General features: G+C 44.2%; 1 protein-coding gene and 2 long non-coding RNA genes across 52 annotated transcripts in view; 2 read left to right on the forward strand and 1 right to left on the reverse strand.

Moving 5' to 3' along the window:
- GABPB2 (GA binding protein transcription factor subunit beta 2) overlaps positions 1–25,449 on the reverse strand; it is a 69,639-nt gene that overhangs the window by 26,931 nt on the left and 17,259 nt on the right. For 23 of the 50 annotated variants that reach the window (XR_013398486.1, XM_077947833.1, XM_028829168.2 and 20 more), the window contains 4 exons: positions 22,951–23,118; positions 19,928–20,122; positions 15,888–16,038; positions 3,351–3,464 (listed from right to left, as the gene is read on the reverse strand). Coding sequence is in view for 48 of the 50 variants with exons in the window: in XM_077947833.1 (XP_077803959.1) it covers positions 3,351–3,464; positions 15,888–16,038; positions 19,928–20,122; positions 22,951–23,118 (628 nt within the window). In the remaining 2 variants the exon portion in view is untranslated. The remainder of the gene's footprint in view (positions 1–3,350; positions 3,465–15,887; positions 16,039–19,927; positions 20,123–22,950; positions 23,119–25,449) is intronic. The other 27 variants (XR_013398471.1, XM_077947926.1, XM_077947917.1 and 24 more) reach the window with 4 other exon arrangements.
- On the forward strand, positions 866–21,849 carry LOC144331468 (uncharacterized). Its single transcript, XR_013398536.1, has 2 exons — positions 866–917; positions 20,940–21,849. It is a non-coding gene; the product is annotated as an uncharacterized LOC144331468 (long non-coding RNA).
- On the forward strand, positions 24,487–25,447 carry LOC144331473 (uncharacterized). The gene is made up of 2 exons (XR_013398541.1): positions 24,487–24,998; positions 25,339–25,447. It is a non-coding gene; the product is annotated as an uncharacterized LOC144331473 (long non-coding RNA).

Below are 25,449 nucleotides of genomic sequence, written 5' to 3' on the forward strand. Positions count from 1 at the left end.
TTCTCCTGCCTCAACCTCCCGAGTAGCTGGGACTACAGGTGCCCACCATCACGCCAGGCTAATTTTTGTATTTTTAGTAGAGACGGGGTTTCATCATGTTGGCCAGGCTGGTCTCGATCTCCTGACCTCAAGTGATCCGCTCGCCTCTGCCTCCCAAAGTGCTGGGATCACAGGTGTGAGCCACCGCGCCTGGCCGAAAAATTTCAAAAAAAAAAAAAAAAAGTGAGATTCAACAGTTTGCAAAAGGTTTTGTGAACAATGCATGCTAAGTCAGAGGAGAAAAGAAAATAGAGAATGCATTATAACAGTATTTTATAAAATGTGTTCATTGAGGTATTAATAACTTTCACTAAAGATGGGTTCTATGTATAAACACGTTTTCAAAATTCTGGTTTAAATATGCTTAAAATTTTTTGTTTTGTAGGAGTATCAGAGACTTCAATAGGCTAATAAACATTGTGATTCTCCAGCAGGGTGTGATTCTCCAACAGGGTATAAGATACTCTGTTTCGGTTGGGCATGGTGGCTCATGCCTATAATCCCAGCACTTTGGGAGGCCAAGATGGGCGAATCACTTGAGGCCAGGAGTTAAGAGACAAGCCTGGCCAACATGGCAAAACCCTGTCTCTACTAAAAGTACAAAAATTAGTCAAAAATTAGTCAGGTATGGTGGCATGCACCTGTAGTCCCACCTACTTTGGAGGCTGAGGCACGAGAATCTCTTGATCCTGGGAGGCAGAGGTTGCAGTGAGCCGAGATGGAGCCACTGCACTCCAGCCTGGGCAACAGAGCGAGACTCTGTCTCAAAAAACAAACAAAAAAACCCAGATATGCTGTTTCCCCAACATATTTGATATTGGAACCCTTTTTTTTTTTTTTTCAGGAAGTATCTTGAAAGTCTAAAATGGCTGGGCATGGTGACTCATGCCTGTAATCCCAGCACTTTGGGAGGCCGAGGTGGGCAGATCACCTGAGGTCAGGGGTTCGAGACCAGCCTGGCCAACATGGTGAAACCCTATCTCTACTAAAAATACAAAAATTAGCTGGGCATGGTGGTAGGCACCTGTAATCCCAGTTACTTGGGAGGCTGAGGCAGGAGAATTGCTTGAACCTGGGAGGTGGAGGTTGCAGTGAGCCGAGATACTGAGATAGTGCCATTGCACTCCAGCCTGGGTGACAAGAGCAAGATTCCATCTCAAAAAAAAAAAAAAAAGTCTAAAATAACCATAAATCAGAGTAAATGGGATATTTAATAGTGAATTAACAGAATAATACGTGAAGTAGTCAAAATATTGAAGTCTGACAGACAAAAATGTTAGGTGGCTTTTCTCATCTGATACCAAGAATAATAGCTGGCTGGGTATGGTGGCTCATGCCCATAATCCCAGCATTTTGGGAGGCCAAGGCAGGAGGATTGCTTGAGGCCGGGAGTTGAAGACCAGCCTGAGCAGTGAGACCACCTCCCGCCAAATTTGAAAAATTAACTGAGCGTGGTGGCATGCACCACTCAGGAGGCTGACATGGGAGGATCACTTGAACCTAGAAGTTCAAGCTGCAGTGAACTCTGATTGTGCCACTGCACTCTAGCCTGGGTGACAGAATAACAGAATAAGATCCTGTCTCTATCAAAAGAAACCCCAAACACACACACATATATATATATATATATATATATATATATATATAAAATAGCCAACACTTATGTGCCAGGTACCATTCTATGAGTGTTACGTGTATTATGCTGAATCGAGATTTTCAGTTTGATTAGTCAATATCCCAATAAACTAAGCACTATTAGAGGAAATAATTCCTACCACTATGGAATTTCTCTATCTAAAGCGTCACAGGGCCAGGGGCGGTGGCTCACACCTGTAATCCCAGCATTTTGGGAGGCCGAGGTGGGCAGATCACCGAGGTCAGTAGTTTGAGACCAGCCTGGCCAACATGGCAAAACCCCATCTCTACAAAAAATACACAAATTAGCTGAGCGTGGTCATGAGCGCCTGTAATCCCAGCTACTTGGGAGGCTGAGGCAGGAGAATTGCTTGAACCCTGGAGGCAGAGATTGCAGTAAGCCGAGATCATGCCACTGCACCCCAGCCTGGGTGACAGAATGAGACTCAGTCAAAGAAAGAAAAGAAAGAAGAGAAAAGAAAAGAAAAGAAAAGGAAGAAAGAAGAAGGAAGGAAGGAAGGAAGGAAGGAAGGAAGGAAGGAAGGAAGGAAGGAAGGAAGGAAAGAAGGAAGGAAAAGAAAAGAAAGAGTGAGTCACAGATAGAACTTTGCAGTAATAAGTGGGGTATCAACCATCCATATGAAACACATCTAGGTAGTTCAATGGAAACAAAGGATTCCCACCTCTTAGAAACAAAGAACAGTTAAATATTAAAGTTGAAAGGTCCTGGATAGATAACCTAATCCAAGTATCATGCCAAAGATGAGAAAACTAGAACCTGGAGAAGTGATTTATCCAAGATCAAAGAGCAAACCAAAAGAATAGCAAGGACAAGTTTAATACATTGCTTTTCCCTTTGCTATGTTGTTCCCTCATATAAATCTGAGTAGAGATCTTTATGATTATACCCATTCAGAAAAATAGGATTGGAATTGGAAGAATGTTCTTACCACCCAAATGTCATGGCAGAAAGAAATCAGAACATTCTGCTTTCATATATGATGGAGCAGATGGCCAGAGGGTTCTAGAAAGATTTCTAAATGTCTACTGAGCCCTACCTGTGACTATATGCCCCTACCTATACGAAGCCTTAAGTCTTCCCCTGACAGACTACTAGCTCTGGCTAAATGACTTGAAAACTATTTTGTTTTAAATATCAGAAAGGCAATACATACCCTATATTTGCCCAATTCCTTTGGAAATGCCAAAATAACATCTCCAATGAAAATAAAAGCAAGCCATGAAGTGCAAAGGATATGACAATGAAAAAGGTACCAGTCTCATGTATTTTGATACTTTAATATAAGATATCTGGGCTGCTATTTTGAATCATTCTATGATAGCATCAGTCAAAACATAACATAGAGTATCTCCAAAAAAATCTGCTAATATGAGAATAGACATTTCAATGTGAAGTAACTAGAGTCAGGGAAAACAAACTTCAAACTGTAAAAACACAAAGGAGTAATTTAGTCATTCTCTCATATTATTCAGCTGTCTGATTATATCACCTGGCAATTTTTCTTTCTGATGTTCAATGATGCTACATCCCTTTTCCTTAGCTGCCTCTAATTAAATGCAATTCTTTAATAATATTTCATGCAAATTAAATCTGCTGGAGACTTAAAAACAAAAGAAAAAGTGGTGATTCACCTAGCAGCATATCCCTTACCTACCTGTGGCTCTATGTGAGTTGGAGAAGGAGACAGATGCCTCAGCAAGAGCTGCAAGGGTAGCCAGCACTGAGGTGGTAGAATTTGAAAACTGTACTGTTGAGGTATGGGGGTCACCTATTTCAGTAAGAAAGACAAATGAAGTCTAATGTATAGGAAAACTTGAGGCAAATTAAAAACAGCTTATTAAATCAAAACCTCAGCTCTTCACTCTAATGTCCTCCATCTTGTTCTCTAACTCAAACTGATATAAGTCAATTATATCAGCGTTAAAATTCTTTTAAGGTTTAAAAAGATTTTCCTTTAAAGTGGATTAAATTAGTATACTTGCAGGGCTGGGCATGCTTCACGCCTGTAATCCTAGCACTTTGGGAGGCCGAGGCAGGTGGATCACGAGGTCAGGAGATCGAGACCATCCTGGCTAACACAGTGAAACTCCATCTCTACTAAAAATACAAAAAATTAGCTGGGCGTGGTGGTGGGCGCCTGCAGTCCCAGCCACTCGGGAGGCTGAGGCAGGAGAATGGCATGAACCTGGGAGGCGGAGCTTGCAGTGAGCTGAGATTGCACCACTGCACTCCAGCCTGGGCGACACAGTGAGACTCCTTCTCCAAAAAAAAAAAAAAAAAAAAAATCGTATACTTGGTACAGGGCCACTACATTCCCTTCATTTAATCATTCTCTTGGCACTGCCAGTGCTGAGCATAAGTAGCTAACAGACCAAGAGTGCTACCCACTTCCTAAGCTGGCTGGGCAGAGCTCTCCTTGGCAGCAGGCAGGAAGTGTAAAATGCATACCTCACCCCAAGCTCAGCAGTGATAAGGGAATAGTCCCCTTCTGGGCTTTACCCAATCATACTACCTCTTTTCATCAGCTAGAGAGATGTGAAGAATAGGATTCACCTCCAGTACAAGAATAGTTAAAAACTTAGTTTCATGGCCAGACGTGGCGGCTCACGCCTGTAATCATAGCACTGTGGGAGACCGAAACGGGTGGATCACTTGAGGTCAGGAGTTTGAGACCAGCCTGGCCAACAAGGTGAAACCCTGTCTCTACTAAAACTACAAAAATTAGCTGGGCGTGGTGGTGTGCACCCGTAATCCCAGCTACTTGGGAGGCTGAGGCAAGAGAATCACTTGAACTTGGGAGGGGGAGATTGCAGTGAGCCGAGATCACACCACTGCACTTCAGCTTGAAATAAATAAATAAATAAATAAATAAATAAATAAATAAATAAATATAAAGTTTCATATATTGAATGTCAAAGGGTAGTACAATAGATTAATGCTAAAAACACTAAATGCTAAAAATACTTTAGTTATGTCAAGATATACTTTTATTTTTTATTTATTTATTTTTTGAGATGGAGTCTCGCTCTGTCTCTCAGGCTGGAGTGCAGTGGCACAGTCTCTGCTCATTGCCACCTCCGACTCCTGGATTCAAGCACTTCTCCTATCTCAGCCTCCTGAGTAGCTGGGATTACAGGTGTGCACCACCACGCCCAGCTAATTTTTGTACTTTTAGTAGAGACAGGATCTCACCATGTTGCTGGTCTTGAACTCCTGACTTCAGGTGATCTGCCTGCCTCAGCCTCCCAAAGTGCTGGGATTACAGGTATGAGCCACTGTGTCTGGCCAAGATGTACTTTCAGAAAGACTTTGTTCATAACCTTCTCTTACATCTGTGTGCTATTCTCATAGCTAAGTTGTAAGAGGGAAGCGCACTAGATCTGGCAACAGACATGCCTAACTTTATGAACCAAAAGTATTACTCTAACTGTGGATATTTCCTTGTTGGGGAAAAAAAGTATTACTTAACAGTATTATAAAATGAATTATATTTCCCTATTTCTTTCCCTATAATTTCAGAGATACGTATTGTGCCAGTTACAAATGTATTGCCTCTCAGTTCCAAATCTACCCTTCTTTGTCCTGCCTGGTGATGCTGGGGCTGGACCCTATAAACATTTCTTGTCAGCTGGCATGACATTAAGCTTTGTTAGTATAGAAGAAGTGGCTGCACCCTCTATTGGCTATTGCTGTATTCTTTTTTTTTTTTTTTTTGAGACGGAGTTTTGTTCTTGTTGCCCAGACTAGAGTGCAATGGCGCGATCTCAGCTCACTGCACCTTCTGCCTCCTGGGTTCAAGCCATTCTCCTGCCTCAGCCTCCCAAGTAGCTGGGACTACAGATGCGTGCCACCATGCCCAGCTAATTTTTGTATTTTTAGTAAGACGGGGTTTCACCATGTTAGCCAGGCTGGTCTGGAACTCCTGACCTCAAGTGATCTGCCCCCCTCGGTCTCCCAAAGTGCTGGGATTACAGGCGTGAGCCAGCACACCAAGCAATATATTTTCTTTTTTTTTTTTTTTTTTTTTTTTGAGATGGAGTCTTGCTCTGTCACCCAGGCTGGAGTGCAGTGGCCGGATCTCAGCTCACTGCAAGCTCCTCCTCTCGGGTTCACGCCATTCTCCTGCCTCAGCCTCCCGAGTAGCTGGGACTACAGGCACTCGCCACTTCGCCTGGCTAGTTTTTTGTATTTTTTAGTAGAGACGGGGTTTCACCGTGTTAGCCAGGATGGTCTTGATCTCCTGACCTCGAGATCCACCAGTCTCGGCCTCCCAAAGTGCTGGGATTACAGGCTTGAGCCACCGCGCCCGGCTATATTTTCTTTTTAAAAGTACTCTTAATTTTTTTTTTTTTTCCAAGACAAAGTCTGGCATTATTGCCTAGGCTGGAGTGCAGTGATACAATCTTGGCTCACTGCAACCTCTGCCTCTCAGGCCCAAGCTGTCCTCCCACCTCAGCCTCCAAGTAGCTGGGACTACAGTCGTGCATCACCATGCCTGGCTAATTTTTTTTTTTTTTTTTTTTTTGTATTTTTTGTACAGACCAGCTTTCACCATGCTGCCCAGGCTGCTCTCGAACTCGTGAGTTCAAGCTATCTGCCTGCCTCAGCCTCCCAAAGTGCTGGGATTATAGGCATGAGCCACCATGCCCAGCCTACTCTTAATTTTTACGTTTTCCCATTACCTATGCTTAAATATTCTTTCCAGTTTTTCTTCTTTCAAGAAGTCAGGGCCAGCTGCAGTGGCTCACGCCTGTAATCCCAGCACTTTGGGAGGCCGAGGCGGGCAGATCACCTGAGGTCTTTGAGACCAGCCTGGTCAACATGGTTAAACCCTGTCTCTACTACCAAATGCAAAAAAAATAGCTGGGTGTGGTGGCGCACACCTGTAGTCCCAGCTACTCAGGAGGCTGAGGCGGAGAAGCGTTTGAACCCATGAGACAGAGGTTGCAGTGAGCTGAGATTGTGCTACTGCACTCCAGCTTGGGTGACAGAGTGAGACTCTGTCTAAAAAACAAACAAACAAAAAAAACCCAAAAAGTCAGTTATCAGGCCAGGCAGGGTGGCTCACAACTGTAGTCCCCGCACTTTGGGAGACCGAGGTAGGAGAATTGCTTGAGCCCAGTACTTTGAGACCAGCCTGGGCAACACAGCAACACCTCATCTCTATTATTGTTATTTTTTGAATTAAAAGAAAAAAAGAAATTAGTTATCTGCAAAATACTTAAGGAAATTCCTATTTAACATTGTTGTTTTTTTTTTCTTTTTCTTTTTATTATAGTTTAAGTTCTAGGGTACATGTGCACAATGTGCAGTTTTGTTACATAGATATACATGTGCCATGTGGGTGTGCTGCACCCATTAACTCATCATTTACAATAGGTATTTCTCTTAATGCCATCCCTCCTCCCTCCCCCAAACCCACGACAGGCCCCAGTGTGGGATGTTCCCTGCCCTGTGGCCAAGTCTTCTTATTTAACATTCTTTAAAGAAAATCCTTCCACAGAGCAGAGGATCCTTTCTGATGTGATTTGGTAATCTAACTGGTTTATACATTTAAACTTCAGCAGATTTTCCTTAAAAAGATAAATTACTTGCATAGTAAGTAATTCATCTTCAAGCTGTAAACCATTTTTTTTTTTCAAGATAGTCTCACTCTGTCACCCAGGCCGGAGTGCAGTAGCGCGATCTCAGCTCACTGCAACTTCCGCCTCTCAGATTCAAGCGATTCTCCTGCCTCAACCTCCTGAGTAACTGGGATTACAGGCTCCTGCCACCATGCTCAGCTAATTTTTTTGTATTTTCAATAGAGACAGGGTTGCGTCACACTGGCCGGGCTGATCTCGAACTCCTGACCTTAAGTGATCCACCTGCCTCAGCCTCCCAAAGTGTTGGGATTACAGGAGTGAGTCACCGTGCTGGGCTTAGAAACCATTTTCTTTTGTTATTTTAAGATTTTTGTTTTATTTTGTTTTGTTATTTTCTTTTGTTATTTTTATTATTTAAGTGTCGCTCTATCACCCAGGCTGAAGTGCAATGGCGTGATCTTGGCTCACTGCAAACTTCGCCTCCCGGGTTCAAGCAGTTCACTGCCTCAGCCTCCCCAGTAGCTGGGGACTACAAGTGTGTGCCACCACACCTGGTTAATTTTTGTATTTTTGGTAGAGACTGAGTTTCACCATCTTGGCCAGGCTGGTCTTGAATTCCTGACCTCATGATCTGCCCACCTCAGCTTCCCAAAGTGCTGGGATGACAGACGTGAGCCACCACGCCCGGCCCAGAAACTATTTTAATTAAAGCTTTAGGATGATTACTATGGGAGTGGGGATGGGGATGGAGGTAGTGAGGATATCCCAATGTTATTTTTTTTTCTTTCCCTCTACACATACTCAGTGGAACAATTTTATCCTAATGCTCTCATAAAATACCCAGGGAACCAAATGGTCTGAATAGTATACCATGCTTGACCTCCAGAAGTACCCTATGTGTATCAAATGACTCTATACTACAGCCTATTCTCAAATTTTCCTTCTTAGCCTATTCCCAAATTTTCCTTCGTAGTTCATGCTTTTCTCATCACTCAACTTTTCATACCAAATACTGATATAAGAACTCACAGGCCAGGCGCGGTGGCTCACGCCTGTAATCCCAGCACTTTGGGAGGCCAAGGTGGGCAGATCACGAGGTCAGGAGTTCGAGACCAGCCTGGCTAACATGGTGAAACCTCGTCTCTACTAAAAATACAAAAAATGGGCCGGGCGCGGTGGCTCAAGCCTGTAATCCCAGCACTTTGGGAGGCCGAGACGGGCGGATCACGAGGTCAGGAGATCGAGACCATCCTGGCTAACACGGTGAAACCCTGTCTCTACTAAAAAATACAAAAAACTAGCCGGGTGAGGTGGCGGGCGCCTGTAGTCCCAGCTACTCAGGAGGCTGAGGCAGGAGAATGGCGTGAACCCGGGAGGCGGAGCTTGCAGTGAGCTGAGATCCGGCCACAGCACTCCAGCCTGGGTGACAGAGCGAGACTCCGTCTCAAAAAAAAAAAAAAAATACAAAAAATGAGCTGGGAGTGGTGGCAGGTGCCTGTAGTCGCAGCTACTCCGGAGGCTGAGGCAGGAGAATGGTGTGAACCCGGGAGGTGGAGCTTACAGTGAGCCAAGATGGCGCCACTGCACTCCAGCCTGGGCAACAGAGCAAGACTCCATCTCAACAACAACAACAACAACAACAAAAAAGACCTCACAAATCCTCCTCTAAAATGAAACAAAGGACAAGCAATTTTTGTTTGTTTGTTTTTGAGATGGAGTTTACTCTTGTTACCCAGGCTGGAGTGCAATGATGCAATCTCGGCTCACCGCAACCTCCACCTCCCAGGTTCAAGCAATTCTCCTGCCTCAGCCTCCCTTAGTAGGTGGGATTACAGGCATGAGCCACCACACCTGGCTAATTTTGTATTTTTAGTAGAGACAGGGTTTCTCCACATTGGTCAGGCTGGTCTTGAACTTCTGACCTCAGGTGATCCACCACGTGAGCCATCACAGCCGCCACAATTAAAAAAAAATTTTTTTTTTTTAGAAAAGGCTGCTTTTATTTTATCACAGAAAAAAAAAATTACAAAGCTCTTATAATTAAAAGTTCAAGTAGGCCAAGCATCAGATAGGCCACCCAGCTAATGGTAAATTGGTAAATACCTAGGTAGAACTGCTTCATGAGAAAAGCATTATATCTTCTTTTTTTTTTTTTTTTTTTTTGAGACAGAGTCTTGCTCTGTCACCTAGGCTGGAGTGCAGTGGCTCAATCTTGGCTTACTGCAATCTCTGCCTCTGGGGATCAAGCGATTCTCCTGCCTCAGCCTCCTGAGTAGTGGGGATTACAGGTGCCTGCCAGCACGCCCGGCTAATTTTTGTATTTTTAGTAGAGATGGGGTTTCTCCATGTTAGCCAGGCTGCTCTTGAACTTCTGACCTCAGGTGATCCACCCGCCTCGGCCACCCAAAGTACTGGGACTGCGACTGCAGGTGTGAGCCACCAGGCCCAGCCGCATTATATCTTCTTTAGCACATGATGATTCCAATCTAAGGGTGCTCTTCCTTTTACTCAAACAGAACAACTCACCCAGTTACACCTCAATAGCAAAATTAAGAAAGAACACTTATGAAAAATCAGGTTTAGGGCTGGGCGCAGTGGCTCACGCCTGTAATCCCAGCACTTTGGGAGGCCAAGGTTGGTGGATCACCTGAGGTTAGGGGTTTGAGACAGGCCTGGGCAACATGGTGAAACTCCATCTCTAATAAAAATTCAAAAAAATTACCCAGGCATGGTGGCATGTGCCTGTAGTCCCAGGTACTCGGGAGGCTAACGCACAAGAATTGTTTGAACCTGGGCAGCCGCAGTTGCAGTAAGCTGAGATCACACCACTGCACTCCATCCTGAATGACAGAGCAAGACTCCGTCTCAATTGAAAAAAAAAAAAAAAAATCAGGTAGAGTATTCTGACATATACAGTTGAAACTGAAAACCAATAGTGCAAATTGTTTCCTTAGACTTACTCTAGTGAATTATAGGAAAATAAAGTACTTCATTGTTCAAAAATCTTTTTTTTCTTTCTTTTTTTTTTTTTTTTTGAGGCAGAGTCTCGCTCTGTCATCAGGCTGGAGCACAGTGGCATATCTCAGCTCACTGCAACCTCCGTCTCCTGGTTCAAGCAATTCTCCTGCCTCAGTAGTCCCAAGTAGGTGGGTCTACAGGCGCATGCCACCACGCCCAGCTAATTTTTGTATTGAAACAGGGTTTCATCATGTTGGCCAGGATGGTCTCGATCTTTTGACCTTGCGATCTGCCTGCCTCAGCCTCCCAAAGTGCTGGGATTACAGGTGTGAGCCAGTGCACCTGGACTTTTTTTTTTTTTTTTTTGAGATGGAGTTTTGCTCTTGTTGCCCAGGCTGGAGTGTGATGGCATGATCTTGGCTCACTGCAACCCCCATCTCCTGGGTTCAAGCGATTCTCCTGCCTCAGCCTCCTGAGTAGCTGGGATTATAGGATGTGCCACCACACCCTGCTAATTCTGTATTTTTTAGTGGAGATGGGGTTTCTCCATGTTAGTAGGCTGGTCTTGAACTCCTGACTTCAGGTGATCCCAACTTCAGCTGATTTTTTTAAAGGATTTTTAAAAAAAGATTTATATAGAGATATACGTACGTATTACATATTTATGTATTTTATATATTTATATAAAGAATTAACTGAAAGTATCATAGGATTATCATTTTAGTAGGTATTTAGTAGGTGGCACGCCCCATCATGCCTGGCTAATTTTTGTATTCTTAGTAGAGATAGGGTTTCACCATGTTGCCCAGGCTGGTCTCGAACTCCTGAGCTCAGGCAATCCGCCCACCTAGGCCTCCTAGAGTGCTAGGATTACAGCCGTGAGCCGCCGCGCCCAGCCTTTAGTAGGTATTTTTGATAGCAAAATCTGGATTGCAGTTTGTTTTCAAATTTTCCATTCGTGGCCAGGCATGATGGGTCATGCCTGTGATCCTAGCACTTTGGGAAGCCAAGGCAGAACAATTGCTTGAGTCCAGGAATTCAAGACAAGCCTGCGCAACATGACGAAACCGTCTCTTAGCGAGGCATGGTGGTACAAGCCTATAGTCCCAGCTACTTGGGAGGCTGAGGCAGGAGGATCACTTGAGTCTGGGAGGTAGAAGTTACAGTGAGCCAAGATCATGCCAGTGCGCTGCAGCCTGGGGGACAGAGTGAGACTCTGTCTCAAAAAAACCAAAAATTTCTATTTATGACTAAGGATATCAGTCATCATCAGTGCCACCACCAAACTGCAGGGATTTGGGAAGGCAGAGTAATTTAAACATTAATCAGGATAAAGGTATAAAGATGAATTTCCTGTTTCTGCACAATCATGAGATGCATTACAAATTAAATATAAATAGGTCGGGTGTGGTGGCACATGCTTGTAATCCCAGTACTTTGGGACGCCAAGGTGGGGTGGATCGCTTGATGTCAGGAGTTCAAGACCAGCCTGGCCAGCACAACCCTCCTAAATCCTGATCTAAAGAGTTTACTTATATAAACTTCTGAATAAGTAACAAGCGTTTCACTGATAGGCCTTTTTCTTTCCAAAATCAACAGCATCCATGCACATTTTACTTCATTTAATATTGGGTTTTATGTTGAGGAGAAGGAAGCAATTAAGATTTTTTAACGCCGGGTGTGGTGGCTCACACCTGTAATCCCAGCACTTTGGGAGGTAGAGGCAGGCGAATCGTTTGAACCCAGGAGGCGGTGGTTGCAGTGAGCAGAGATCAGGCCATTGCACTCCATTGTGCAATGGCACAATCTTGGCTCACTGCGACCTCCGCCTCCCGGGTTCAAGCAATTCGCCTGCCTCAGCTTCCCGAGTAGCTGGGAGCAACAGCAAGACTCCATCTCAGAAAGAAAGAAAAAAAAAAAAAAAAGCTGGGCATGGGCCTGTAATCCCAGCTACTCAGGAGGCTGAGGCACGAGAATCGCTTGAACCCTGCAAGTGGAGGTTGGAGGTTGCAGTGAGCCGAGGCTGAGCCACTGCACTCCAGTCCGGGTGACAGAGTGAGACTCTGTCTCAAACAAAAACAAAAAAATCTTTTTAAAAATCTAAATCTAAAAAACAAAATCTTAAAAAAAGTCTAAGGCTTTAAAATTTATTTTTATTTGGGGCAGCCTGCATTCTATACACTAGAATGAAAGCTCCTTCAATTATTAAAAGTATTATTGGATGATGGGAAACAAGAAGCCCACTTGCCACTTCAGAAAAGAATATCCTTTAAAGCAGTTGACTAACACTTATAAGACCTGAATTTGTCTTACAAATGTTCTCCTTTCCTTTATCTGCACCAATTAAGCATTGGATAGACTAATCAGCTAAAGAGGGATAGCTAGGTAGACTGCTTTATAAGATGATATTGGGGCAGTCAGCTCTATTATATGATAGTTTAGGAATTTCAATTTGCAGTTATCCACATAAAGAGGAAAGAAAGTCGAGTAGGTCTGCCAAAAGCTACATGACAAACATGATATTGGCACACGGGAAACAAGCAAAGAATCTCTATCCAAAATATGCTTTGCTTATCATTCCAGATCTGGGTCTGGAGAATTTCAGTAGTTAGACTAAAGACCAACTCAACTGGGTGCAGTGGTTCACGCCTGTAATCCCAGCACTTTGGGTGGCTGAGGCGGGTGGTTCACAAGGTCAGGAGTTTGAGACCAGCCTGGCCAATATGGTGAAATCTCGTCTCTACTACAAATATAAAAATTAGCTGGGTGTGGTGGTAGGCGCCTGTAGTCCCAGCTACTCGGGAGGCTAAGGCAGGAGAATCGCCTGAACCCAGGAGGCGGAGGTTGTAGTGAGCCGAGATTGGGCTACTGCACTCCAGCCTGGGCAACAGAGTGAGACTGCATCTCAAAAAAAAAAAAAAAGTTGGCCGGGCGCGGTGGCTCACGCCTGTAATCCCAGCACTTTGGGAGGCCGAGGCGGGCGGATCACAAGGTCAGGAGATGGAGACCACGGTGAAACCCCGTCTCTACTAAAAATACAAAAAATTAGCCGGGCACGGTTGTGGGCGCCTGTAGTCCCAGCTACTCGGGAGGCTGAGGCAGCAGAATGGCGTGAACCCGGGAGGCGGAGCTTGCAGTGAGCCGAGATCGCGCCACTGCACTCCAGCCTGGGCGACAGAGCGAGACTCCGTCTCAAAAAAAAAAAAAAAAAAAAAAAAAAGTTGTTTTAATCAGTGTGACTGAACCAATATGAATCCAAAAGATCGTGAATGTTCTGATTACATGTATATATAAATTTAATGTAAAGTTTTTGTATCATCCAGCTGAATGCAAAATTATTTTAAATAACTGTTGATAGCCTATACAATGAAGATCACTATTGCCCCCTGGTGGGCATGTTGGGGTCAAACTTTGCTAAGAAATTATGTTTTCATTTAATAGCTATTATTGAAACCCTAGTATAAAATGGACCTTCAAATACAAATTCTTAAACTCTCACAACAACCTCATAAAGTAGGTATTATTATATCCCAATTTTACTGATAAGTAAACAAGGCACAGAAAAGTATGAAGTTTTCCTAGGGTCAAGCAGCTAGTCAACCAATAATTATTTCAGCACAATTCTGATTCCAAACTTCCCCGTATATCACATATTGTTTCTTCTCTTTTACCACACTACCTCTCAATATCAATAGCTTAGTCAAGATCTTTCCTTTGACATTATAGAAACTTAACTAAGGATACTGTTATTTCAAATAAAAGAAACAGAAAAAGAAACCAATAGTCAATTGGAAAATTTATTTAAATGAGGACACAAGTTATTTCATTGTAAAACAAATATCTGTAAAGGAGATGCTGACTGAAAGACCAGGGGTGGTGGCTCATGCCTGTAATCCCAGCACTTTGGGAGGCTGAGGTGGGTAGATCACGAGGTCAGGAGATCGAGACTATCCTGGCTAACACGGTGAAACCCCGTCTCTAGTAAAAATACAAAAATTAGCCGGGCGTGGTGGCACGCGCCTGTAGGGCCAGCTACTCAGGAGGCTGAGGCAGGAGAATCACTTGAACCCGAGAGGCAGAGGTTGAAGTGAGCCAAGATTATGCCACTGCACTCCAGCCTAGGAAACAGAGCTAGACTCCAACTTGGAGAAAAAAAAAAAAGGAGATGCTGAAAATAAACTCGTTCATTCTTATTTAGATAGATGGTTTTGTTGAAAACATACAGGTTTCTTTTTTTTTTTTTTTTTTTTTTTTTTTTTGAGATGAAGTTTCACTCTCGTTGCCCAGGCTGGAGCGCAATGGCACCATCTTGGCTCACCGCAACCTCCTCCTCCCCAGGTTCAAGCGATTCTCCTGCCTCAGCCTCCCAAGTAGCTGGGATTACAGGCACTCGCCACCACATCCAGCTAATTTTTGTATATTTAGTAGAGATGGGCTTCCATCATGTTGACCAGGATGGTCTTAAACTTCTGACCTCAGGTGATCCACCCGCCTTGGCCTCCCAAAGTGCTGGGACTACAGGCAAGAGGCACCACGCCAAGTTAAAAACATACAGGTTTCAAAAGATCAACACCAAGTAGTTTTCTCTGCTATTTTCTTTTTATATATGCACTCAAGAACAAATCCAGACTCTTATACTTTATTCAGATAATCACATTTACCTCTTTTATATCAGTACTCCAAAAGCCACTTATGTTTATTCTGCTTTGTTACTGCTTTAAACTTTTTTTTTTTTTTTTTTTTTGAGACGGAGTCTCGCTCTGTCACCCAGGCTGGAGTGCAGTGGCCGGATCTCAGCTCACTGCAAGCTCCGCCTACCGGGTTCACGCCATTCTGCTGCCTCAGCCTCCCGAGTAGCTGGGACTACAGGCGCCCGCCACCTCGCCTGGCTAGTTTTTTGTATTTTTTTAGTAGAGACGGGGTTTCACCGTGTTAGCCAGGATGGTCTCGATCTCCCGACCTCGTGATCCGCCCGTCTCGGCCTCCCAAAGTGCTGGGATTACAGGCTTGAGCCACCGCGCCCGGCCTGCTTTAAACTATTAATGTTTATTTCCCTTATCAATATCATGTCAAGGCACCTTCATATTTTCATTTTTGGTCTAGGCATAACCCTTCAATAGATTAATCTGTAGAATATTTTCCTTTTTTTTAGAGACAGGGTCTTGCTGTGTCTCCCAGGCCGGAGTGCAGTGGCACAATCATAACTCACAGTAAGTCCAACTCCTGAGCTCACGAGATCCTCCCATGTCAGCCTCCTGAGTAGCTGGGACTACAGGTATGAATCATCATGCCCACCTAATGTATTTTTAGTAGAGGATGGGGTCTCTCTATGTTGCCTAGACCAGGGTAGCCTCAAGCAATCTTCCCACCTTGGCCTCCCAAAGCATTGGGATTACAGATATGAGCCACTGTGCCCAAGCCAGAATATTCTACTTTTAACATAATAAGTATTCCTTTGTAACCCCTATGTATGATTTTCCCTTCCCCAGAAAGAATAAGTACCTTAGCTTTAAAATCTATTACAATCTTCTGCTTTGGCAATATTTTAATTATGGAGTATTAGAAAGGGTATCCATTCATCTCTTGGAAAATCTAGGGTTCTGTTCATTTTTGAGTATAAAATAAATTTCATGTTATCAGAACATTACCTGAGGTTGTTTTGGTGTTGGCTGAAGAAACAAGGCTTGTGAGTTTAACAACCTCTCCCGATGTGAAGATGAATGGAGCAGCCATAGTCACAGGGTCAGTCACAGGGTTGGCTCTCTCTGGATTAACATTCACCTGATTCTGCATTGCTTCCTACCAAACAAGGCAGGATATTTCAATCAGAACACTTATTAGCTTTTCCTTTCTTTCTTTCTTTTTTTTTTTTGAGACAGTCTCGCTCTGTTGCCCAGGCTGGAGTGCAGTGGCATGATCTCGGCTCACTGCAACCTCCGCTTCCCGGGTTCAGGAAATTCTCATGCCTCAGCCTCCCAAGCAGCTGAGATTACAGGCATGTGCCACTACGCCCAGCTAATTTTCTGTATTTTTAGTAGATACGGGGTTTTGCCACGTTGCCCAAGCTGGTCTAGAACTCCTGGGCTCAGGCAAATCGCCCGCCTTGGCCTCCTAAAATGGTAGGATTACAGGCATGAGCCACCATGCCCAGCCCAAGAACACTTATTAGCTTTAGTTACACAGTTACTGAACAGCATATTCCACTCCCACCCCAATGCTCTAACAATCATAACTAGTTCCCATATACAATGTCCCACCGGAGATCAGAGTTCTCATTAAGACTACCTTTTTTTTTTCAGACCAGGCCAACAGAGTTGTTAGGTTGCTTTCCAAAGCTTGTTTCTACTTCAGGAAAGCAAAGGTGTATTATTTGCAAAAACTTCTAGACAATTCATTTAACCTCTATGAATCTTGTTTTTTTCATTTGAAAAATGAGGGAGTCAGGCCAGGTGCAGTGGCTCATGCCTGTAATCCCACCACTTTGCAAGGCTGAGGCGGGTGGATCACTTGAGGTCGGGAGTTTGAGACCAGCCTGGCCAACATGGTGAAACCCCTGTCTCTACTACAAAAGTATCAGCTGGGCGTGGTGGTGGGTGCTTGTAATCCCAGCTACTCGGGAGCCTAAGGCAGGAGAATTGCTTGAACCCAGGAGGCAGAGATTGCAGTGAGCCAAAATAGCGTCATTATACTCCAGCCTGGGTGACAGAGTGAGACTCTGTCTCAAAAAAAGAAAAAAGAAAAATGAGGGAGTTGATCTGAATAGTCTAAAAAGTAATTTCCAGCCGGGCGTGGTGGCTCACGCCTGTAATCCCAGCACTTTGGGAGGCCGAAGCGGGTGGATCACAAGGTCGGGAGATCAAGATCATCCTGGCTAAAACTCACGTCACTGCACTCCAGCCTGGGCAACAGAGTGAGACTCCATCTCAAAAATAAAAAAATAAAAATAAAAATAAAAAATAAAAAGTAATTTCCAGCACTAATATTTTGTGATTAATTATCTACAAGTCAGTGTGCTAGCAAGAGATCCCTGCAGAGTATCTACAGAGAACAATATTCTCTAGAGTTTTATCCAACTACTTGTTCCATTCTGCCATTGAAGAAATTCCTAAGAGAATATATAACAAGCAAATAAGTGCCAGATTTTAAAGTCTCGCTCCATATGCTGTACTTTTGCTTCCAGGGATATCTGTTCAATTATGGTGAAAAGTAGCTTATCTTTATTTTATTACTTTCAGAAGCAATTTTCTGCAAGCATAATCACTACTTTAAAAAGTCCAGTTATGAAAGGGCTCTAAACAAAGAATTGAAAGTTGAAGGGGCTAACCAGTCTATAGACCACCTGTCAGTTAGAAAAAAAAAATACTGAAAATGCAGCAGAAATGGCTTGCTTGCTTGCTTTCTCTCTCTCTCTCTTCCTTTTTTTTTTTTTTTTTTTTTTTTTTTGAGACGGAGTCTTGCTCTGTTGCCCAGGCTGGAGTGCAGTGGTGCAATCTCGGCTCACCGCAACCTCCACCTCCACGGTTCCTGCCTCAGCCTCCCAAGTAGCTGGGACTACAGGCGCACATTGCCATGCCCGGCTAATTTCTTTTGTATTTTAGTAGAGACAGGGTTTCATCGAGTTGCCCAGGCTGGCCTTGAACTCCTGAGCTCAGGCAATCCACCCTCCTCAGCCTCCCAAAGTGTTAGGATTATAGGTATGAGCCACCGTGCCCAGCCAGAAATGACTATTTTTCATATATAATTATCCCCTTGACTAAGAGCTTCAATTGAAACAGGTTATCCATTCTTTGGATATTGTCAAATTCCTTCTTGGTTTTTTTTGAGAGTCTCACTCTGTCTCCCAGGCTTGAGTACAGTGGCACGATCTCAGCTCGCTACAACCTCCACCTCCCAAGTTCAACCTCCTGCCTCCATCTCCCAAGTAGCTGGGATTACAGGCACCTACCACCAAACCAGCTAATTTTTGTATTTTTAGTAAAGATGAGGTTTCACCATGTTGGCCAGACTGGGCTTGAGCTCCTGACCTCAGGTGATTCACCCGCCTCGGCCTCCCAAAGTGCTAGGATTTCAGGTGTGAGCTACCGTGCCTGGCCTAAATTCCTTTTTGAATTTGCTGTTTTCCTTTATCCTCCACTAGGACATGAAGTGCTCACAGCATGATAAAATTAGAGATACGAAATAAAATATTATAATATTACATGATAAACAGACATCTAGTAAGTGCTATGCGAGCACACAGGAGGGAAGAGTAGTACTGCTACATGGTGAAATAGTAGCACTTCCTTGGTTCAATTTCTCATTGGCCCTTGCCTGGCCTAATGAAAGTCATCATATAGTTATTTAGCATTAAGTGTCTCTCTCTCATCTGTGTGTCACATCATCTTTTCAAAACAAATTTAATCATATCAGTCCTCTATTTAAAAACTTCTATCCAAATCCATCGCTCACATAACAGTTCAAACTCCTTCACATGCTGTAAAGCATCCCTACATTCAGAATCCAGCCTAACTTTCAAGCTTAGCATCTGCCACTCCCAAACTCTGCTTCCTTTGCCCATTCTCTCATCACTCAACTACTTTTTCTTGAACATTCCATGTTCTTTCACACCTCTGTGTCTTTGATTTGCTCTTATTCTAGCCTAGAATATAGTTTTCTCACTTCTCTGCCTACTTCAATATTCCGTTCAAAACCTACTATTCCCTCCTTTGTGCTCCCATAGCACTTACTAGATATCTATTTATCATGCAATATTATAATATTTTATTTCCTGTCTTTTATCATGCTTTGAACACTTCATGTCATATTAATATTTTTTTTGAGATGGAATCCTGCTTGTTGCCCAGGCTCAAATGCAGTGGCGTGATCTTGGCTCACTGCAACCTCTGCCTCCCAGGTTCAAGCGATTCTCCTGCTTCAGCCTCCCAAGTAGCTGGGATTACAGGCACATACCACCATGCCCGGCTAATTTGTTTTGCATTTTTAGTAGAAACAGGGTTTCGCCATATTGGCCAGGCTGGTCTCAAACTCCTGACCTCAGGTGATCCATCTGCTTCGGCCTCCCAAAGTGCTGGGATTACAGGCATGAGCAACCACGCCTGGCCCATGTCCTGTTAATTTTTATATCCCCTGTCCTATTGTTCCCTGATATACAGTGCTGGCTTAAGAAATTAATGGGCAGGCCGGGCGCAGTTGCTCATGCCTGTAATCCCAGCACTTTGGGAGGCCGAGGCAGGCGGATCATCTGAGGTCAGGAGTTCAAGACCAGCCTGGCCAACATGGTGAAACCCATCTCTACAAAAATACAAAAATTAGCTGGGCATGATGGCAGGTACCTGTAATCCCAGCTACCCGGGAGGCTGAGGAGGAAGAATCACTTGAATCCGAGCAGTGAGCCAAGATCGTGTCATTGCACGCCAACCTGGGCGACAAAGTGAGACTCCATCTCGGAGTGGGGGGTGGGAAACAGAAATTAATGGGACACACCTGGGCGCAGTATCGCATTAACATATATAATATATATTTATGTTATGTATATGCTATATATATAGTGACACTGAGTCACAAGATTGAGACATATTAGAAATGCTATTTTAATAAGATAGGGAAAATTCAGTTTTGATTCAACTCCCACAAAAAAATCCTTAACTTCAACTGACGTATACTCTGGAGAGTATGAAAAGAACCACACCTGGAGGATGACCAAAATCTCAGCATTGTTTTTCTCCAGAGCTATGTCAAAGGCAGATTTATCAAATTTGCTGAAAGCATGGACATCAGCTCCATATTTGATAAGTAACTCTACAACATCTCGATGGTGGCGCTCTGTGGCCCAATGCAAAGCTGTCATCTTCAGCATGTCCTTGGCATTCACATCTGCACCATTCTGTCACAGAAAAGCATTTTTTTTCAACAAACAGTGGTTATATGAGCACAGGTGCAACATCCCATCATCAAATACAGAGGATTTCCATAGATATTATGTACTCAAATCTAGATCACATTTAAGGAATATCAAAGGGAAAAACATTTCTCAAATTCTCCTAAATGCTGACAGACATAATGCTTTCAACGAGTGGGTCCTCTAAGGACATCATTGGGAAATTAAACAGATGGAAGACAAAGAGGGAAGGAACAGATTTTTGTTGCATTTATTAATAGAGAGCCAAGTGCCTGAATAAATAGGCATAAGTGCAGAGAATACCTTCAGAAAGGGAAAGAAGAAAAATCAGTAAGTCTGTTTAGCCTTTAAAAAATTAGAAAAGCTGGAACTCAGGAGTTCAAGATGAGCTTGGGGAATATGGTGAAAAAACATGCCTCTACAAAAAATTCAAAACATTAGCCGGGAGTGGTAGTACGTGCCTGTAGTCCCAGCTAAAGGGGAGGGTGAGGTGGGTGGATCTCTTGAGCCTGGGCGGTGGAGGCTGCAGTGAGCTGAGATCATACCACCGCATTCCAGCCTGGGTGACAGAGTGAGACCCCTGTCTCCAAAAAAAAAAAAAAAGACCAATAATAATAATAATAATAAATTGGAAAACTAGGCTGGGAGCAATGGCTCATGCCTATAATCTCAGCACTTTGGAAGGCTGAGGATGGAAGGATCACTTGAGGCCAGGAGTCTGAGACCAGCCTGGTCAACGTAGTGAGACCTCATCTGTAATTTTTTTTTTTTAATATGATTTTAAAAAAATGGTCGAGTGCAGTGGCTCATGCCTATAATCCCAGCACTTTGGGAGGGTGAGGCGGGCAGATCACAAGGTCAAAGGATGGAGACCATCCTGGCTAACATGGTGAAACCCCATCTCTACTAAAAATACAAAAATTAGCTGGGCACGGTGGAGCACGCCTGTAGTCCCAGCTACTCGGGAGGCTGAGGCAGGAGAATCACTTGCACCTGGGAGGCAGAGGCTGCAGTGAGCTGGTATTGCGCCACTGCACTCCAGCCTGGCAACAGAGCGAGACTCCATCTCAGAAAAAAAAGAAAAAAAAAAAGAAAGAAAAAAATTTTAAAAACTGGCTAAGCACAGTAACCCCACACCTGTAATCCCAGTGTTGGGAGGCTGAGGCAGGAGAATTGTTTGAGGCCAGGAGTTCAAAGCCAGCCTGGGCTGGGCAATACGAGATCCTATTCTCTACAAAAAATAAAAACAAAAATAAATTAGCTGGGCGTGGTGCTGGATGCCTGTAGTCCTCCTAGCTACTTTGAAGACTGAGGCAGTAGGATTGCTTGAACCCAGGTGTTGAAAGCTACAGTGAGCTATGATCATGCCACTGCTCTCCAGCCAGGGCAAAAGAGTGAAACCCTGTATCAAATTTAAAAAATTGTTTTAGGGCCAGACACGGTGGCTCACACCTGTAATTCCCGCACTTTGGGAGTCTGAGGCAGGCAGATCACAAGGTCAGGAGTTTGAGACCAGCCTGGCCAACATAGTGAAACCCTGTCTCTACTAAAAATACAAAAAAAAAATCTGAGCATGGTGGCAGGCACCTGTAATCCCAGCTACTTTGGAGGCTGAGGTAGGAGAATCGCTTGAATCCAGGAGGCGGAGGTTACAATAAGCCAAGATTGCACCACTGCACTCCAGCCTGGGCGATAGTGTGAGACTTCATCTCTTTTTTTTGTTTTTTTTGAGACGAAGTCTCGCTCTTGTCCCCCAGGCTGGAGTGCGATGGCGTGATCTTGGCTCACTGCAACCTCCGCCTCCTGGGTTCAAGCAATTCTCTTGCCTCAGTCTCCTGAGTAGCTGGGATTACAGGCGCCTGCCACCACGCCTGGCTAATTTTTGTATTTTTAGTAGAGATGGGGTTTCACCATGTTGGCCAGGCTGGTCTCGAACTCCTGACCTCAGGTGATCCGCCTGCCTTGGCCTCCTAAAGTGCTGGGATTACAGGAGTGAGCCATCACACCTGGCCAAGAGTTCATCTCCAAAAAAAAAAAAAAAAAAATTGTTTTAATAAATTAGAAAATAGGCATGGTGGCTCACGTCAGGAGGTCAGGAGTTTGAGACCAGCCTGGGCAACACGGTGAAACCTTGTCTCTACTAAAAATAGAAAAATTGGCTGGGCATAGTGGCAGGCGCCTGTAATCCCAGCTACTTGGGAGGCTGAGGCAGGAGAATCACTTCAACCCGGGAGGCAGAGGTTGTGGTGAGCAGAGATCGTGCCACTGCACTCCAGCCTAAGCAACAAGAGCAAGACTCTATCTCAAAAACAAAACAAAACAAAATAAATAAATAAATAAGAAAACAGACTCCTCATAGACATGAAGGCTCTTTTTTTTTTTTTTTTTTTTTTTGAGACAGATTCTTGCTCTGTCATCCAGACTGGAGTGCAGTGGCGCAATCTTGGCTCACCACACCTCCACCTCCTGGGTTCAAGTGATTCTCTTGCCTCAGCTTCCTGAGTAGCTGGGATTACAGTCACGCGCCACCATGTCCTGCTAAATTTTTTTGTTTTTTTTTAGTAGCAATGGGGTTTCACCATGTTGGTCTGGCCAGTCTCGAACTCCCGACCTTGTGATCCACCCGTCTCGGCCTCCCAAAGTGCTGGGATTACAGGTACCTGGCCTGCCATGAAGTCTCTTGCAGATGCAACTTAATGCTATAAACTGTCCTAAACTTAATCCTTCCCAAGTCATTTCCTAGTACCCATTTAAGAAAACAGGAAAGTGGATGTCTTTTTTACAACATAACCTTGCCACTATTCTTGCTTTACCCGAACAAGCAGTTCCACGATGTGTGCATGTCCATCTGCAGCAGCCATGTGCAAGGGGGTCCTGTCTACTTTAGTCCGGGCATCCCTGCTAACACCTGCTCGAAGGAGTACTTCTGCTGTGGAATAATGACCATACTGAGCTGCAAGGTGGAGGGGTGATGTTCCAAGCTGTGGAAAAATAATACTCATTGAATAACCACTGTGTGCAGAGTCCTAGATCATTACTGGAGAGATACAAATGAACAAGGTAGCCGGGCGTGGTGGCTCAAGCCTGTAATCCCAGCACTTTGGGAGGCTAAGACGGGCGGATCACAAGGTCAGGAGATCGAGACCATCCTGGCTAACACGGTGAAACCCCGTCTCTACTAAAAAATACAAAAAGCTAGCCGGGCGAGGTGGCGGGCGCCTGTAGTCCCAGCTACTCGGGAGGCTGAGGCAGGAGAATGGCGTGAACCCGGGAGGCGGAGCTTGCAGTGAGCTGAGATCCGGCCACTGCACTCCAGCCCGGGTGACAGAGCGAGACTCCGTCTCAAAAAAAACAAAACAAAACAAAAACAAAAACAAAAACAAAACAAATGAACAAGGTATGGTGCTTGTCCTTCAAGAGAGAATCTGGTTGGGCAGATAAAACTGAAAAAATGGTTAAATTTACAAATTAAAGGCCAGGGGCCGGGTGCACTGGCTCACACCTGTAATCCCAGCACTTTGGGAGGCCAAGGTGGGCCGATCACCTGAGGTCAGGAGTTCAAGACCCGCCTGGCCAACATGGTGAAACCCCGTCTCTACTAAAAAATACAAAAAAAGTTAGCCAGGCATGGTGGTGGGCACCTGTAATCCCAGCTACTCAGGAGGCTGAGACAGGGAGAATTGCTTTGAACCTGGGAGGCGGAGGTTGCAGTGAGCTGAGATTGTGCCACTGCACTCCAGCCTGGGCGACAGAGGGAAACTCCGTCTCAAAAAAAAAAAAAAAAAAAAAATTAACATGCTAATGGACAAATAAATAGACCACCAGTTGATTAAGTGCTAAGTATAATGGCTTTATGTCAGGTGGATTTATCAAGTAAGGTTCCCTAAAGGATGTGACTTTACACAGCATTTAGAAAGTTAAAAAAAAAAAAAAAAAGGATCAGGGTGGGTGTGGTGGCTCATGCCTGCAATCCCAGCACTTTGGGAGGTCAAGACAGGAGGACTGCTTGAGCCCAAGAGATCAAGACCAGCCCGGGCAACATAGAGAGACCTATCCCATAATAAATAAATAAAGTAAATTTTAAAAAAGAAAAAGGGTAGACACTAGAAAGTTACATGTGGAATCTGAGGTACAAATCTGACTGATTGGAAGAAAAGTTTTTTGCCACAGTAAAGCAGGGCAAAACGAATGATGATGAGATGAAGAGGCAATAAAAATTTAGCAATGATGTATCAACAGCAATAAGTAAGTCTGTCATCCCAGTGTAAACCTTGTAAGAGTTATCCATCATCATCCACGTTGGCCAGAGATCTATTCCCTTTTTTTTGTTATGCTCTTTATTTTAAGCCTGTTTAGTTTATTCTTTGCTTTTTCATATTTTCAGCCTCTCTGCCTGACTGAATTTAATTCGCATTGTTCTCTCCAGGTCTATTTATAGAAATGCTAATATCATGGGTTTCCTTTTCTTTCTTTTTGTGAAGTGCTAAGAATCTGTTGGCCTCTCAATCACTCCAGAATAGAGGTCATTCATTCATTGAAATTGTTAAAATTAGGCAATGCATACAAAATCTGTGACTGCTAAGAAAGCCCACATTATAACCCGGACCTGTTTCTTCTAAAGCTCTTTGGTCTCCAAGATGGTTGAGGCTAAATTACACCTTCCTCTTTATGTTTTGTTTGTTTGTTTTTGTTTTCTTTTGAGAGGGAGTCTCGCTGTCTCCCAGGCTGGAGTGCAGTGGCGCGATCTCGGCTCACTGCACCTCCGCCTCCCAGGTTCAAGCCGTTCTCCTGCCTCACCCTCCCGAATAGCTGGGACTACAGGCGCCTGCCATGACACATGGCTAATTTTTTTGTATTTTTAGTAGAGACGGGGTTTCACCCTGTTAGCCAGGATGGTCTGGATCTCCTGACCTCGTGATCCGCCCGCCTCGGCCTCCCAAAGTGCTGGGATTACAGGCATGAGCCACGGCACCCAGCCTTTAGTGTTTTTTAACAGTAGTAAAGGAAACAGAACAGCTAGATGACTTTTTATTTATTTATTTTTTTGGAGATGGAGTTTCCAAGCTGGAGTGCAATGGCGCAATCTCGGCTCACTGCAACCTCCACCTCCCGAGTTCATGCGTTTCTCCTGCCTCAGCCTCCCAAGTAGCTGGGATTACAGGCATGCACCACCATGCCTGGCTAATTTTTTGTATTTTTAGTAGAAATGGGGTTTCACCATGTTAGCAGGCTGGTCTCGAACTCCTGACCTCAGGTGATCTGCCTGCCTTGGACTCCCAAAGTGCTGGGATTACAGGTGTGAGCCACCACGC

Source organism: Macaca mulatta, chromosome 1, assembly GCF_049350105.2.
Source record: "Macaca mulatta isolate MMU2019108-1 chromosome 1, T2T-MMU8v2.0, whole genome shotgun sequence".
NCBI classification, from domain to species: domain Eukaryota; kingdom Metazoa; phylum Chordata; class Mammalia; order Primates; family Cercopithecidae; genus Macaca; species Macaca mulatta.